Source organism: Merops nubicus, unplaced genomic scaffold (assembly GCF_000691845.1).
Source record: "Merops nubicus isolate BGI_N331 unplaced genomic scaffold, ASM69184v1 scaffold4554, whole genome shotgun sequence".
Taxonomy (NCBI): domain Eukaryota; kingdom Metazoa; phylum Chordata; class Aves; order Coraciiformes; family Meropidae; genus Merops; species Merops nubicus.
Window position 1 is genome coordinate 1 of NW_008603492.1, and position 17,274 is coordinate 17,274.

Here is a 17,274-nt window from a genome sequence, read left to right on the forward strand (position 1 = left end):
TCCCTTCCAACCCCACCATTCTGTGGCATGGCTGAGCTGGGAGGCTGCAGCCCCACAGCTAACATTAATTCTTGTCTTCTTTGCACTAATCACATCTGTGTTACTCTTCAGTTTGCCCAAAGCTGTTTTTCCTGTTGACTGTTCTGTCTGGCTCTCTGCTTCTCCTTGACCAGTTCTTCCAGTGCCCTTGTTACTGGAGGTTTATCTGCTCTATGCTCTCCCTGCCTCACACATTGTACTGTCAGAACCTCGACTGCCTCAGCATCTCAGCTGCACCCTGCACACAAGGAGACATCTTATGGACTGATGTAGGGTTCTGGTTGGGCTGCTGCTGCTTCTGTGTTTGCCTAGACTGTGTTGTAGGAGATACAGAGCCCAGCTTCAGAGGAGCAGCAGCTCTGTGATGGGAGAGGAAGGTGTACTGGAAAGATTGTGTTGGCCTCTGACAACTAGAACTGAGATGTGAAGGGTTGCTTTGGATTTGCAGAGTTGTGAACTGCTGAGCCATCTGCAGAGACCAAATCACAGGATGGTTTAGATTGGAAGTGCCCTTAAAGATCCTCTAGTTCCAGCCCCCCTGCCATGGGCAGAGGCATCTCCCACTAAATTAGGTTGCTCCAAGCCCCATCCAGCCTGGCTTTGAACACTTCTTCTAATCCTTTCTTTCATCCACTAGCACGAGGGAGGTAAAACCCCTGGAATTTATTCACTGACAATCTATGGATTTATTTTCTTTTGTTTGACCTTCTTGCAGGTGAGAAAGGAATTGGCAAAACAACTGGAAAGAAGCTGTGTTACAAGGGCACTACCTTCCACCGTGTGGTGAAGAACTTCATGATTCAGGGTGGGGACTTCAGCGAAGGTAAAACACACTTTGGAATCTTTTCAGTGGGTCAGAAATGTTATAATTTATGTGGTTATAATGGAACATTGCAAAAATGCTGTGAAAGTCATAGTCCAGCATGGTGGGGTTGGGAGGGACCTCTGGGGATCATCTCACCCAACCCCCTGCTCCAGCAGCTCACCCAGGGTCACAGCCAGGAGGGTTTGGGATCTCTCCAGAGCAGGAGACTCCACAGCCTCTCTGGGCAGCTGCTCCAGGCTCTGCACCCTCACCCCAAACAAATTTCTCCTCCTGGGTTCTGGTTTGTGCCCATTTCCCCTTGTCCTGTCCCTGGCCACCACTGACCAGAGTCTGGCCCCAGCCTCTTGCTCTCTGCCCTTTAGATAATTATAAACATTGTTTAGATCCTAAAAGTGTTCCAGTGCTATAAAAATAATTGGTTTGCTGTGAAGTACAGCAAAGGTCACCCATTTCTTTGTTAATTTTTAAAATTCTAAAACATTTCAACTGAAGCAATATTTGTTTAGAGAAATGTTTGAAGTTAAAGAAGAAGGCACATGTACAACAGTGTTTCAGCCTCTTGGCCTTCCCTGCAGTACCAATCCTTACCCAAATGCCTCTTCTATGTCCTCAAATCTTATGCCTGAGAAAACAAGCTCCTGAGGGAGTATCTTGTTTTGAGTCAAGCAGAAGTGAGGATGCCTTTAAAAGCACCAGCAGCTTTATTGCACTTCTAGTGTCCCTCAGCTGCTTGGAGCCAGGCAGGATTGTTGGTCACAGCTACTGTTGTCTCTTTTTTTGCTTCCTGTGGTTGTTTTTCTGTCTGCTGCTGCTTTAGCAAATGCCAGCTGGGGATTAACCTCTGGAGCCCTGCTTCAGACTTCCCCAGGCACTTGGGCAATCCTCATTTTCAGCATTTTGGGTGGCAGCAGGAGAACACGTGGCCCTGGCTTTTAATTTAGGAGCTTGTGCTGAGGTACAAGTAACAGCCCAGAGGATCCTGGTTTGTTAAGAACTGGTGGGATGTTAATACATTTTTTTTTCTTAAACAAAACAAAAGGTTTAATTCCTGCTTTTTAATGTGTAGGTAATGGAAAAGGAGGGGAATCTATTTATGGTGGCTATTTTAAAGGTAAGAGGAAATACATCTTTGCAGATTCTTTATTCAATTCTGAGATAAACAAGTCTTGATTCCCAAGCTCCTTAATGAAAACAGGTCTACTTATAGATCACCTTTTGCATGAAACTAATGTTGCATGAGAATTCTTTTTTTTTTTTATTTGCATGACTTTCAGATAATTTTTTTTTGGTAATATTTAATTTTAACTGACAATTAATTAAGGCTAACATTATTGGTTAAACGTGACTTTCAGCATGGAGGTTAGGCAACTTTATTCATGAATAAACTCCTATCTTCCTGCCTAAAACTGTCAACATATTCTTTTGTTTATAGAGAATGTGGTCTTTTGCAAAATGAAAAGGTAAGAGACAAAAGCTCAGTAACACAAATTCAAACTCTGTTCCCTTGTACCCTCCCTAGTAAATATAGAGAACTGGTACATCTGTTTGTAGCTGGGTATCTGTGTTGCTTGGAGATGAGAAGAGTTCTGTGTCTAACCTTTCTGAGGGCTAATGACTTATTCTGAGAGAGAATCCTGGCATCATTTCCAGCTCTAAACAGTTATTTCTTCTTTTGTTCATGTCCCTCTCCTCCCCTTCCCTACTCAAGGTTTGTATGCTTAGTGCTTGTTGCTAAAAGTATTTGACTTGTTGTTGATACTCTTCACACGTTCTTTTCCTTGCAAAGAAACTGTAAATAAATGTGCCTCTACTTCTTTTTAAAAATCTGTTGTTGGAAGGCAAATGGTGAGTTTGTAAAGGATTTGTTTCTGAGGGTGGGGAGTGCTGAATGTGCAGCGTTGTGTTGATGAGTGATCTTCAAATTAATGGCTTTGTACATTCCAATTCACTTGGTTTAGCTTTAAAAATGAACTGGGGAAGGTCTGGTTTTATATAACACTGAACAACCAGAAAGCCTCTTTAATTCACTAGAATATAAAATGGATGCTTGGTTTAGTCTTAATTGATTTTATACTTGGGGTGGGGGAATAACACATTCCTTAGCTTCTCACTCAGATATCTGGGGGTGGGTTTTTTCCCCCCCTTAACCTGAGGCTTCCAGATGATGTGAATGGATGTGTGGCCATCTATTAATGCTGCCATACCAGGGAAATGGCTTCTCTAGATCTCTCTCCTCCAGGTGCATGCTGTGTAAATACCAGTATCATGGTTAAGTTGTGTTTTAGGGTGTCCAAAAGTCCACCCATCTCATTGTTACTCAGAAAACACTGGGTTTAAATCTAAGCCTATGAAAATCTGATGTTGATTGAAGGTACTAATAATGACTTCATTTTTTTTTTTCATTACAAATGTTTGTACTATAGCTGAAACTTTTTCTTCAAGTGTGTTTTTTGTCTCATAACTGCTTTACTGTAACTTTGGAGAGTCTTGCTTCAACTTGATTTTGGATATTTTCCCAACCTGTTCACATTTCTTCAGCAGCAGCAGAACTTAGAGCATCCATAAGTTACTAAGAAAACGAGACTTGCCTTCCTTGTCGGGGGGTGGGGGGGGAACAAAAAAAATCTGACAGACCTATTTTTTCTTCAAACAGATGAAAACTTTATTCTCAAACATGACAGAGCGTTCCTTTTGTCAATGGCAAACCGAGGGAAACATACCAATGGTTCCCAATTTTTCATGTGAGTAGATGGCAAACCCCAGTCGAGCTGTTCTCAAACAGAGAAGCGCTGTTCATGAGAAAGATGGTATTGCTAAATCCTCTCTAATCATGTTCTCCTCGTGCTTGAAGGAGGGGTGAGTTGGGTGCCTGCCTCATAGGAAACGTTAGCTCTCACAGTTGGCTTGTGGTTTAGAAGCTGGTGCTACAGGAGTGTTCCTGGTTGGTTGCTTTTTACCTTAAAAACGTGGCTTCTGCAGCATGTGTAGTGTCCAGCAAACAGATTCTTGGCCTTTGTGTGTGCACCAGCCACACCTTAACAGGTTATCTTCAAATCACAGTGAGGAGTGTACTATGCCAAAGGGAGTGAGCTCTAGGTGAGGTTTGTGTGGGTTTTGCATGTGCTCCTTACAGTACAATCATCTATTATTCAGATTTTTGGGGGAGGGGATGAGTTGGGTTTTGTTTATAGTTTCAGTTTGGTTTTTTTCTTTACCTTTATTTTTTATTTCGTTGGAGTGTTTGTCCCTGATGTGCTTTTCTTCTATATTGCTGCATAGTTCTGTTTACTTGTGCATATAGCAACTACTTTGCTGTAAGATTACATCCTGATAATCAGTTTTTTCCTTTATTACCTTTAGAAAAGCAGAAAAAATCCATTCTAGTGTGTAGAAATTATGTAGAAAACACATACTCTACCATCAATAAATCCTCAGGGCTGATACATCAGGGTCTCCTGGTTGAAGCAGTTGTGTTCTAGGTTCAATATTAGTATATTTAAACTTCCTAATTTTGATGTGATTATTCCTTCTATTAACTCCCTTTTAAAAAAAAAAATGGCTTTCTGTTAATGTCTAACAGTTTGTGTTTGGAAAGACCTGGATTATAACCTGGGGCTTGTGCTGAGAAGAACTCTGTGAAATAACACTGGTGTTTTCAAAAGTAAATTTTAGTGCAGTTATTTAACTAGAAGAACTGTTTTTTTCTTTGCCATCTTTCTTGGGGGATGAGAATGAATGGCGCTTCCCTGGCCTCAGGAAAGGAGTGAATTGTCCTCAAGAACCTTCCTTTTTTTTTTTAACTTTGCCTGAAAAAAGATCTTCAGTCTCATCTGATGAAGTTCAGATAAGAGACATTTTTAGGTCTCTTCCTAAAGAATGCCCTAAAAATGGAAAATGAATAGGAACCTAAGAGGAAGTCTTTCAGTTACCACTGTTCTGGCTTTTCTTAGAGATAAAAACATGTCTAAAACTTGTTTTGCCTTCAACCCAAATTTTAGATGTTGTACTTACAGTCAATCTGAATGGATATGTATAAATAGTAATATGGAAAACAAGCTCTATGAAAACCTCTGCTGTTTAATCAGCTCTCTGAAAGACTTTGGTTCACTATTTACTACTTGGTGACTTATCTTTTGGTTCTTTTGTCATGATTTTTCCATTTTTAAGCTTATCTGAACGATACACATGAAAACCTTAATGATGTCACATCAGTCAAGAAGTCATTTGAGGGCTCTAAAGTTTCTTTTCTCTCCTGCACTCGATTCAGAAGGCATCTGCTTCTCCTTGTGCTTAGTAGACTCAGCTTCCTTGTTCCATTAGATGGAACAGACATGAACACCTTGCCTCTCCCCACACACCAAAACAACCTGAGGTTGTGTTGGATGCTAAATTATCACTTACAGGGGACAACAAAATGAACAGTGTTGAAGAGCACTTCCATAAGAGACAGAAATATTTTGAAAGATGAAGATCTCTTCCAAAATTCTGTGGTGGTGTAGTGTGTGGGGTTATTTTTTTTCATAAGATCACTGTAAAGAGAAAGTGTTAGTTTGGGAATTCAGGCAGGGTAAGAAAGCTCAATATCATCATGTCCATGTAAGCTAGTTTCACCTCAGCTGCCTGTGGGAATCTAAAGCAGCTTTTAGGGTCCTAGGGCATCCCACCTGGCCTTCAGCTGCTGGGAGAGAAGGTTGAGGGTGTTCTGCAGGTCATGTCTTACCTGCCTGACCCATGCTGATTTCTTACACATCTTGTCATGTCTTAAGCAGCCCCAGCTTGCTCTAGAGTCAGAAGATGAATCAAGCTGAGGAGTAAAACCTCCCTGGTTACACTGGGAGTTAGGTGGGCTGCTGCTGAAGCCTTTAAAGCACACCCCAATGCTCTAGGCTCCTGTGACCCCCTCAGCCAGGGTTTTTTCACTTCACATGCTGTTTGAGACACTCCAGGATGGAGGGTGCAGGTAGGATGTAGCACCTGGGAGTGGATGCACTCAGGGGTGAGGTCAGGTCCCTGCTGTTCATGAATAGGGGAGGTTGGGTGGTGAATGAAACCTTGGGTTGACCTTCTGGTGGCCTTTCACCTCTTCAAGAGGCCCTACAAGAAGGAGGGGGGTGATGTTTTGAGCAGGGTTTGTTGTGACAGGACAAAGAGTGAAAAGGCAACTTCTGAGCCAGCTTTAAAATGTAGTATGTGGAAGCAGCTAGTCTTGCTTGGTGATGTCTGGTTACTTGAGGGAACATACTGTGCATCTGTGCAGCTTTTCTTCAACAGCACGTTGCCTTCCTTCAGTGATGTACTTTAAGCTGAAATTAAAATGTATTTCTTATACACCAATGAGTGATCACTGGTGTATCATTAGGAAAAACATTCAACAGCACATTGTACTTTAAACTGAAATTAAAATGTATTTCTTATACACCAATGAGTGATCACTGGTGTATCATTAGGAAAAACATTCTTCAAATGTATAACCTGGAAATTGTCTGACAGGCTCTCTTCAGTGGCAGCCTTCAGGGGTTTATTTTCAATGTTTCAAGCATGTTTGATTTTTATTGATTAGATTTATAGAAAGGGAAGTAATTCATCTCCATCTGAACTTCTTTTAGCCTTCTGTTTGCATTTTTTTTGTCCATAGATATTTCAGGGGTGAGAACTGTGTATTTCTCTAATACAGCAGAGAAGGAGTGCAAATAAATTATTCTATATAAGTAGGGCTAAAATAACAGCACAAATATTGCTACAACTCCAGCACTTTTGCTTCCTCATTAGAAGGGCTTTCCCTGCTTCCCACAGCAAAGTGTCATTTGAAGGAGGTAGTCCTTCCAGAAGGGAATAGGGCAGCAGATCTCTTTGGCAGAGCATCCTAACAAACTGGCCACAAGAAGACTCTGTGCAGTGCCTCAAAACTGCCAAAAGTTGACCTCCAGGGGTCAGTTTTACTTCAGGTAGAAGCTCCAGACTGACCTTGATGTAAGGTTACACCTGGGCAATCTTCAAGTGCCATCAGCTCTCTTTGATTCATCAGGAGCTTCTCTGGCCTGGATGAGCTTGAAGGGTTTCTAAGCAAGAACAGAGAACTGGAAATGGAAAGCAGAGTGGAAGTATTGTTAGGAAGCTCCAGTGAGGCCAGAGGGAAAAGAATGGATATAAGTTAAAGCACTGGCAGAATCTGGTGAGATGCTGAAGTAGAATAAAGAGCCAGAAGTGTGTGCAGATAGATGTCAGATGTGCTGTGTTTAGTGCTCTTTGATTGTTTTTCCCCATTTACTACTTTTTTTTCTTGACTAGGAGGAACAGTAGGGCTGAAAGGAGTGTCTGGCTGAGGAAGGATTATCTTCTCATGCACGTGGACTTTAAATAGGCCAAATCTATTCACACGTGGCCAGGGAACATTTGCTAGTCTGAAGAAATACATCTTGTTGAAGTCTGGCAGAGAGGACACAGAGACCATCCCTTTATAATAGTTTGATTTGTGAAATATTGCAACCTCAAGTTTCTCTACCCAAAGGGATCTGTTGTAGCATTTTCCTGCAGGCTTCTGTTGAAGGTAGTTGTAAGGCACCAGGCTGTAAATGAGTTGTTTGTCTCTTCAGGTAGCACTGCTGGTTTGATTCTTGACTGTAAATAACTTCTTAGAACCATCAGCTACGTAGCAAATGTTCTAAACACCACCCCCACGTGTTAATCTTCTTTTAATTGTGCTGTTGATGTTGATACTCGGATCTGGAATCCCTAGGGTGGGGTAGAGGTTGGCAGGAGCCACTCCAGAATCATCTTTTTTTCCTGTATACTCCCATATCTGTATTGAACTGCTGCCAGAAAAGATGGTGATGATTATTATTTATCAGGGGATTGCATCTAGAACATTGCACTAACACAAAACAAGCACAACTCTTGTGAAAATTAGTACTAGAAAATTAGAGTCCTGATCCTACAGATGAGGGTGTGGGCTCAACTTTGCTGCCACTGTTACATCTTTCCAGCTGTGCTTCCTAGAAAAATACAAGTGCAAAGTGAAGCATAAAGAAAACAACAGTAGGCCAAAAAAAAATGTCACCAGCCTCTTTGTTGGGATTTTTTGGTAATAATTAATTTGTACTTTATTTAGCCATGTAGTTTACTGAGGAATATGTCCTTACAACAACTTAGACAAGTCCTAAATTGGGTTACTTATCACTTCAGACACTTGGAGCTCTTGCCTCTGTGTTCAAAAGCTATTGAAAAGTTGAGACTGTGTTGCTATTGCTACTAGTTATATTTTTTCCCCAAAATTGAGAGTATTGCTGATTTAATTTTTTCCTTCTGAATGAAATGCCTTTGAGCTAATCATTGAACACTTGACAGCAGCACACAGATCTAAAACTGCCAAATGAAAGGGGCTGTTGTTGCACCACCTTTGAGCAGAGGTGAGAGATGTGCACTTGCCACACAGGCAGGTCCCTCTGGCTGGATCAAAAGCTGAGGTGAAAGCATTCACAGGGTGCTTACAGATAGCTTCAACCCTTGAATATGCAGACATGTAATTAAGTACTCATCGTTTCTTTGGGGTGGGAGGGAGAAATGCTGCTAAGCTCAACTGATAATGTGTTTTTAGGACGTTGGTGCTGTTCAGAATTACACCAGAGCACAAGTGTGGTAGTAGCTGGTGTGTGTTGTCTCATCTGTGCATCTGCAGTGTGTGTGTTCTGCAGTTGTGAGCACAAGGAACCTCACAGCAGTGCATGGATTTTTTGAGAACACCTGTTTTCCCTTAGTTTTAGGAAAGCATCATAGTCCAGGGAAGCTGTTGGCTCCTAATGAAATGTATTTAGGTGGAGGCTTCCTGACTTCACACACTGAACTTGTGAATCAAAAGCCTTTAAGCTCCATCCTAGGAGGCACATCCTCAGCAGAGGATTGGGACACCCATGGAACTACAGGCCTGGGAAGAAGCCCCTTGGGATCAGTTACACATCTGCTTTAAGTTGTGTTGTGTTTTCTAGTGCTTCTGCTGGACTGAGCCATAGAGGGGGGTGGGAGGATTCTCTTTTCTAACCATTTATCTTTGCAGTGCTGTATTCAAGCAGGTTATGTCTACAGGTTGCTTTTTTTTGGGTTTAAGGAGAACTTACTGTAGTTTTCAAAGTACCTTGTATTCTAAAGAAAATTTAGAGCCCTCTTTTTTAGGCATCCTTGTTCTGCTTACAACTTGATTAATATGAATTTAAAAACTTGTGTTTAATAAAACATAGACTCAGTTTTGTCTGAAAATGTATTACAATTTATTTCTGCCATTTTTGTGTAAAATTTACAGAAACAGTGTTACATCGTGCGCTCCAAAGGTAATGTCTCATTCCTCTAAGGCTGTGTCCTTTCCTTTTCTTTCTGTTTTTTAATCTTTCTTGTTTTTCTGATCATATTGTTATGTGCATTGAACCCTTTGTTAGGACTGAGGTTCCTCGGGGGGGGTGGGCAGTAACGTGCTTTGATCAAAAAGATGCTTTTCTCTTCAGCAGTATCTTAAACCAATTTGATTTACTTTAAACTTGACTGAAGAAACGTGTTTGTCCTGTAAATAACTTGGATGATAGTAAATATTAAGGCAGATTTTGAATGTTTTAAATTGTAAAAGTTGTGTAATGTTTGAATAGGATATTATTTTGGGGGGAAGAATTCATCATGACTCTAGGTTTCCACAGGGCAAAGGCAGCAAGTAGGTTTTCTTCTGATTGAGTTTTGAAGCTGTAGCAAACTTTCCAGGGATGAAAGGCAGAACATACCCACAAAACCTTGAAGTGGTCCTTTAAAGTGCACATTTGCAGAATAAATGTCATGTTCCAACCCCATCCACTTTATCTACCAAATTGCCAGGGTAATGGAAGGAACCTGGATGTGGGTTTTAACATCCCAATTATCCCCTTTGCTTTTTGAGGACTGAGGAAAGTCCATGCTTAGGTAATTTGCTCAATTAGTCTTCAAGTGGTGCTGCTGCATGAGAGGAGCACATGGCTACAGCACTCACACCAAGGGTCTTTGAACCTCTTGCTGTTTCCAGCTGATCCTAAGCACTGAGTCTTCTTCATCGTGGCTTTATTGTAGTAACCCACTTGTGTTTTTTCCACTCCTTTCAACCAGCTTTATAACTGAGCCCGCTTAAACTGTTTGCTTAACAGCAGGTGGATAACACAGTTAACTTTTGCTTAAAGAACATCAAAAGCTGTAAAAATTGTCATGCTTGTAGGGGGGGAAAAAAGGGAAAACCAAGAAACAGCACTACCAAGGTGAAGTTTAGTTTCTCAGGCATTTCTTTCCCTTTGTTAAACCAAAGGAGCTTTCTATATTTAGTATTACAACAGCAGGAGGTCTGGTTGACATTTGGAGCTTTTAAAAAAGGAAAAAAAAAAATCAAGAGTGTAAACACTCCTGATTCCCAGTTCCATCTTTTGGCATGTTTTCCAGTGCTGCAGGGTTTTGTGACCTGCTAGTTCAACATTAGAGTGAAGATATGTACTTAAACTAAATTTATTATAGGAGTGAAAAACTAACTTCATTGTGCCACATTTGTGTTATTGTAAAGTTAGAAAGAGCATCTGTGATCAATTATTTTGAGAGAAGGGAGCTGAAAGAAGGCCAGAAAAGCAAAATAGTGCTTGGGGAAGAGAGGAAAAAATGGTTTCAGATATTAATGTCAAATGTAAATTATCTTGACTTCTTTTTTCATCCCAAATAAATAAGAAGGGTGCAAGTTTTGCTGTTCCTAACTGAATTTGTCTCATAGCAAAGTTTCCAACCTATGCAGGCTCATGTGTAGAAGTAATTTCCTTTCTTTTTAGAACAGGCTAGAGAGTTACCAGGTCATGGCACTAGCATCCAAAAGGTGAATCTTAACATGTAGTCACATATGCACAGCCTTGAATATTCCAGTTGGAAGCCAACTCAGAAATTTGGCCTAACTCCAAACATCTTTTAGGATAATGAACAAAACGTGAGGCAGTTGCAGTTCTTCAGGCTAGGAACAGATGAATGGGGGAAGCTGAAAAAATAAGAGGCTGGCATTTATCACAGGAGAAAAAACCTGTAGGGTAGCATATCATGTCTGCTTGCATTGTGCTGCTGTGGCTTTTGGGAAGCCTGTGAGCTCAGGAGTTGAAGTGCTGTAGTCTTGATGGTTCTTTAAAGCTAGAAATAATGCTTTGAATTCTGAGTCATGAAGCCAAGTAAATGGAGAGTAATTAAGTAGCAGGGCAGGGGGAAGAAGCAAAGAATCTATCACATATATAACTCTTTTCTTGTTTTTTTTTTTTTAATAAACTGTGATCTCATAATGTAAGAACCTAATAATTCCAGAAACCTGTAAATTCCTTTCATTTATTGCCAAATTGTATCTTCTCTGTGATTAAAAATGCTAGTGAGTTATCTTTGAATGCATTTAAAGACAGTTATTTAAAAAAAAATTGTTTATTGCATGCCTAAAATGATGCTTGGTACAACTTTCAAGTGTGCACAGTTAGTTAAACTTCAAACAAATTTCATGTAAAAGTTCTAAAAAAGCCTGTGTATATGATCTATCAATTTTTTTTAATTCCATGTATGTAACTGAATTTTTTCACTATTTTTTTGTCTTACCTTCACCTTTTTTTTTTTTCCTGTGCCATTCTCCTCTTACTTCATCTGCATCCCTGATTTTTTTTTTTATTTTAATTTTTTTTACCATCTTACCATCTTGCTGTTTGTCCAACAGAACAACAAAACCTGCTCCTCATCTCGACGGGTAAGAACCCTTCAGAGTTTCTCTAAGGGTGGCTGAAATGGGACAGTTGTTAAGTTTTCACACATTCTGTTGAAAGTAGACAACAATGGGGAAACAAATTCTTCATTCTGTGAGGAGTTATACAATAGAACAAGATGGAAAACAAAAGTTTCAGTTCTATAAAAAAAAAATCCATGTTGCAACTTATTTCCTGAAGTTGGTCAAAAACTTGGAAGGTCTTAAATCTTCATATTATTTCTTTAAAACTGGTGCTGACCTCAGTCCATGAATCAGTGAGTTGAGATGTCCAGTTTAATATAGTTGGATAGTGCTCTCTTTTGTGGCATGTTTCTTATCCCCCAATGTGTTAGTCCTTGGGCTTATGTCATGAGGCAAATGGAAGAAGCAAAGAGAAATGAGGTATAGTAAAACAAAACTAGGAATTCCTTAATTATAACTGTCCATGCAATGCCAGTGGGAAGTTTATATAGATTTATAAATAAATGCTGCTTCTCTGGGGAGATCTGCACTTCTTTGCCATCTTTATATATGCACTCTTGATCACACAGTTTCCAAACAGATGGTTGGGTTACAAATTATGATCTCTTTACCCTGAGCATGCAGGGAAGAGTAGGAGGGAGTCAAGCATCTCTCCCAAAGTGACCCTGAGTGCACCTCTCTCCCACCTTGCATGAAATCTTGGCACTGTTGTAAATGTAAAAATAATAAAAATCCTCTTTTTTTACATTGAATACGTTTTGAAGAGCTGAATGCTTCTACTTCAGAATGCCTTTTAAAATCTGAAATGAATGGGGAAAGAACTCCAGCAGTGGATCAAACCCTTACACTCTCCACGTGTTTTATTTCTGCAGCGTACACGTTGTCTTTGGACTGGTTATTTCTGGGTTTGAAGTAATAGAACAAATAGAAAATCTGAAAACTGATACAGCAAGTAGGCCCTATGCAGATGTACGAGTCATTGACTGTGGGGTGCTTGTTACAAAGTCAGCCAAAGATGGTAAGCATTCCTAGAGCTGATGCTGATTGAAATGTTGACGTTGTTTTCAGAGTGTAAAAACCATGCCAAGGTCTAAAAATTGTTGTAGTGAAACTCTAGAATTCTAGTTAATAGTTTAAAACTTAAAGCTTGGTGTAGGTGAGGAAGGCACAGCAACAGAAAAGGGATTTTGCCCTAAAACCTTTGTGCCTTGGAAAATGTATAGCTGCTTTCTAGTCTCTTTAATTAACATTTGAGTTTAATGTGACATACAGTTAATCAGAACTGATTTTTCTGAGTTGGAAAGATGGAGATGCAAACATATTTCTTGAATTTGAATCCTTGTGCAGTTTCCAAAGGTTTAAAGTCATGTCATGTTAATACATGCAGCATATATAGTCAACATCATTCTCCTTTTCCTGAGAATTGAGGTGAATGAATGTTTTGAAATATTTAAAACAGTTACTGTGAAGTAGTGGAGTGTTAGAAGATAGTTTTTCCTACTTCACTTTGGACTTTCCTTAAGGATAATGTGGTTATGTCCTTCAGAGAAAATCAGGAGGGTAGATAACATAAAAACTGAGGATGCAGAAAGGAGAGAATGACAAAGTTTTAGAAAGAAGAAATGTACAGCTGAGGCTGTGAATAGCTTTAAACTGTTTTTGACCTGTGCATTGCCTTTTAAAGAAACTAAACTTTTCATACTATAAATGGTCTTTGCTTATCTGTGTGTTCTGCTCTAACCCAGAGGTGTGAATTCAGTGTTCTAAAATACATTTTCAAAGGAGAAAAGAGGAGAAATCCTCCTTATTAAAATTAGAGTCGTTCCTCAGCCTTTCTTTAGATGAGCTTGGTACAAGTTTATCTCCAACTTCAGTTACAAACCTAGTATGTATTAATTTAACAGTGGTTTGGCTTTGCAGTGATATATTTTCTTAGATGAAGGAAGCTCTTGCAGTTTACCTAGAGCAACTGAAAGATTTTTTTGCAACTATCTTTGCTGGAAAATATTTGTGTCATTTTATTGATATGGGTTTAGACTGGACAGAGTTATTTTTTATTATACTTTAACTCAGCTCACTCTGGGGGAAAAAAAGTTTCCAGAGCTCCTCTGAAGCAGTTTGTGTGTTAATACATATGTAAAAGAGTTATTTTTTATTATACTTTAACTTTAACTGAGCTCACTCTGGGGGAAAAAAAATGTTTCCAGAGCTCCTCTGAAGCAGTTTGTGTGTTAATACATATGTAAAATTGTGTGTACACACATGTGAATTTGAAATGTCTGTTTTCAGCTTTGGAGAAGAGGAAGAAAGTATGTTCAGAGTCAGAAGCTTCAGACTCCTCCTCCAGTGCATCGAGCTCGTCAGAAACTTCATCCGACAGTGAAGCTGAAAATGAGAGAAGCAGAAGAAGGAAACGTAAAAGAAGAGCTAAAACCAAACAGTCCAGGAAACGAAGGAAGGAGGAGAGGAAGAAAGAGGATCCAAGGGGCAAGCGACCCTCAAACCAAAGACGGTGACTGCTCTCTTAAATTTAAGAATTTCAGGGAAATCTGAGTGATTCTGCTTTATTTTCATGAAGTACTCAAGCAATGAACACGAAAATGGGTTTAAGTTTGGATTTTGATGCTTGGGTTTTGTAAATAAACCAGACCAGCCAAACAAAAAAGCTGAGCTTGCTGGGTAGATTTTTTTCCACAAAGGATTTTATGATTTTTGGATATAGAAGGTCAGGGAAATTAAGTGATTCTGCTTTGTTTTCATGAAGTCCTCAAGCAATGAAAATGGGTTTAAGTTTGGATTTTGATGCTTGGGTTTTGTAAATAAACCAGACCAGCCAAACAAAAAGGCTGAGCTTGCTGGGTAGATTTTTTCCACAAAGGATTTTATGATTTTTGGATATAGAAGGTGGGGCAGCTTTGAAATGAGCAAGCCTCAGCATATTAAGGTATTTGGGACTCAACTGTTAAAGTGAGTCATTAGGCAAATAATGAATCTTTGATATGTATTTGTTGATATTTTAAAAACACCTCATGACAAGTGGCAAATCAGAAGTAAAATTAAAGTGAGAACTGAAGCATCATGTTATCACTGGAGAGAAGGTTCCTTTAGCCAAAAATGGGTTGTTCATGAAACACATTTTGGTTCTTGAGCCATCTTAAAAGTTGAGACCTCGTGTGGGCTTGGTGTGGAATTCACTTTGACAAGGGGTCCTTATCAGCCGACACTTATTTTGATGACCAACTTCTTTTGTCCCCATAGCAGCCTTTCTGACAGGAGTGACCTAACAGAGAGAGCAGTGGATGTTAGCACAAAGAGGGACAAACCTGTGGTACGTCCTGAAGAAATCCCCCCAGTGCCTGAAAATAGATTTTTGCTGCGAAGAGATGTGCCTGTTGTCAGTGTAGAGCCTGAACCGTAAGGAACATTGAGCTCTCTTACTCTGTTAGCTTGCTGGGAACCCATGCATGACATTTTCTAACTACCATCCTGCTCCTAGTACTGACAGCAAGTGGTGGCTGGCTTGTCAAAATTTCTAAATGAGGTATTTTAATTGTCCTTTTCACAGTTGTCTTTGGAATATTCCGTACGACCCGTGTCAGGGTTTTTCAGTGAGATCTAATGAGTTTAATTTCATCAGTCCTTAAGGATCTTATGACCTTAAACTCAATTACAGATGATGCAAATAAAGTGAATAATTCCAGAAGAAATTTTGCAATGTTAACCACAGCAAATATTTGTTTGTGAGGGGAAACTTGAGATTGAGAGAAGTGATTATTTCTTTTCTTACACTGAAGAAGCAACTGTGGTTCAAAATCAGTCAACCAGCATCTGATGACCCATCTCAATTTTTTTTCAGGAGAAAATACTCTTCTTTTGATGCAAAGGAAGTCATCAGTTCACAAGTCACTTTCAGTTTGTTTTGCACCTCTACTCCATTGCAGTCAGGTTCTTTTTGTGTCAAATTTCTTTCCTTTTGGACTCGGACGAGCTGATACTTTACATTGCCAGATATCTCTTAAATAAAACCAAACAAACTGATTTTATTTTAATTTCAGTTAATGGTGAAATCTCCTGCAAGCCTTTTCTTGAAACATTACTCAGAATTTCAAATCCTTACTTATTAACTGCTTCTTTTTGAGGCTATTAAACAAACTGTAAAAAGGACATTACAGCTCCATTCCCTCTTGCTTTGGAAAGAAGCAAAGCTTTAGAACATGTGGACTATAACTGCTGAGATTCTGAAACTCTGTGTTTCCCTGACCTGTGCACCAAACACAACTTAAACCTCTTTAGAAAAGCCAGGTACCACTTGAGCAGACTACTTGGCAAGTTCATTTTTAAACATCTATTTACATGTGCCTTGCTTGATTTCTTGGAGAATTCACTGAATTCTTAGTTCTGCCATCTCAAAATAAATGATGAATATTTTGCATGATTAACTTCAAATTAGTTTAAGTTCATTTTTCTTATATGTAAGCTTATATTTTATTAATTTATTTAGGAAGCTGCTTGATGCTGCACCAGTTCTGACTGACCAGAAACCATCAGTCTCTAAATCTGGACGAAAAATTAGAGGAAGAGGCACAATAGTATGTGACAGTTTGTTTATTTTTCTTTCCTCTCACCCAGAGTATTTTCTGTGACCTTGAGCTTTGAGTTTCCTCAGAGGCTTTGTGTGACATTTTAACTATTGTTGACATGTTGTAGATTGTAGCTTAGAACATTGAACTACCTGACAACAATATTTCATTTTAGAATGCATTTTTTTTCCCCCCTCATCCTTCTTACTAATGGCTTTTTACTTAAGGATTGTTTGTGGAAACAAATGCTCCCTCCTCAGCTACAAGAGGTCTTCAAACACAAGAATAAAATTATTTCCTTTTAAAGATTAAAATTAATTCAGCCAGTTTTGTCCCATGTGGGTCACAAGATGTAAAGCAATGAGAAGCAACAAGAGCTTTTACTCTTCTCCCCTCACTGGATTTGCTCACTATCTCTGTTGAGCATTAGGACTGTAACACAGACCAGTAGACAAAGCTGGTTTAGGGTCTCCTCAGTGTCTGCATCTTCCTGATGCATATTGCCAGTCCTCCCCAGCTCTGGTATTTCCATCTCCTGATGGCTGTGCACATGTTGCTGACAAACACCACTTTTGTTGGCAGCTTTGTCAGACTCATTTCAATGGTTCTGCTTCTTGGTATTCCAGTTCAACTTTTTGTTTCCATTTTTTGAGTTCCTTGATGTCATTTGTCAAATTTCCTCAGCTGTCCTGGCTGAGATGCAGTCTGTGTAGTTCCACAGATGCCAGTGCATCTGGTTACAGTTTTACCATGCTGGTGCTGAAGCATTTTTACAGATCACAGACCTGGTCCTTTGGGTTTTTTAGTGCCTTCCTCTCTGAAGACTGCCATTGCTTCTGCAGATTGCATTTCTACTTTGGATCTCTGGTATCTTAAAGACTTGTGCTTTTGCCTTAGTTCTGCTGTACACAAGCAAAAGTCTTCTTGTTTCTTCTCTAATAACCCACAATCCAGGGCCCAAAACACTGCACAGCTGCACCAGGTCTCTGGTATCTTAAAGACTTATGCTTTTGCCTTAGTTCTGCTGTACATAAGCAAAAGTCTTCTCATTTCTTCTCTAATAACCCACAATGCAGGGCCCAAAACACTGCACAGCTGCA

The 17,274-nt window shown here is 39.6% G+C and overlaps 1 protein-coding gene across 1 annotated transcript in view; it reads left to right on the forward strand.

The window, feature by feature from the left end:
• Positions 1-738: 738 nt before the first annotated feature.
• The window catches only part of NKTR (natural killer cell triggering receptor), a gene marked incomplete at its 5' end in the record, with an annotated part of 27,949 nt that continues 11,413 nt past the window's right edge, over positions 739-17,274 (forward strand). The window contains 8 exons of the mRNA XM_008938671.1: positions 739-862; positions 1,932-1,976; positions 3,519-3,606; positions 11,586-11,615; positions 12,467-12,612; positions 13,884-14,106; positions 14,856-15,008; positions 16,096-16,183. Coding sequence (XP_008936919.1) covers positions 739-862; positions 1,932-1,976; positions 3,519-3,606; positions 11,586-11,615; positions 12,467-12,612; positions 13,884-14,106; positions 14,856-15,008; positions 16,096-16,183 — 897 coding nt within the window. The remainder of the gene's footprint in view (positions 863-1,931; positions 1,977-3,518; positions 3,607-11,585; positions 11,616-12,466; positions 12,613-13,883; positions 14,107-14,855; positions 15,009-16,095; positions 16,184-17,274) is intronic.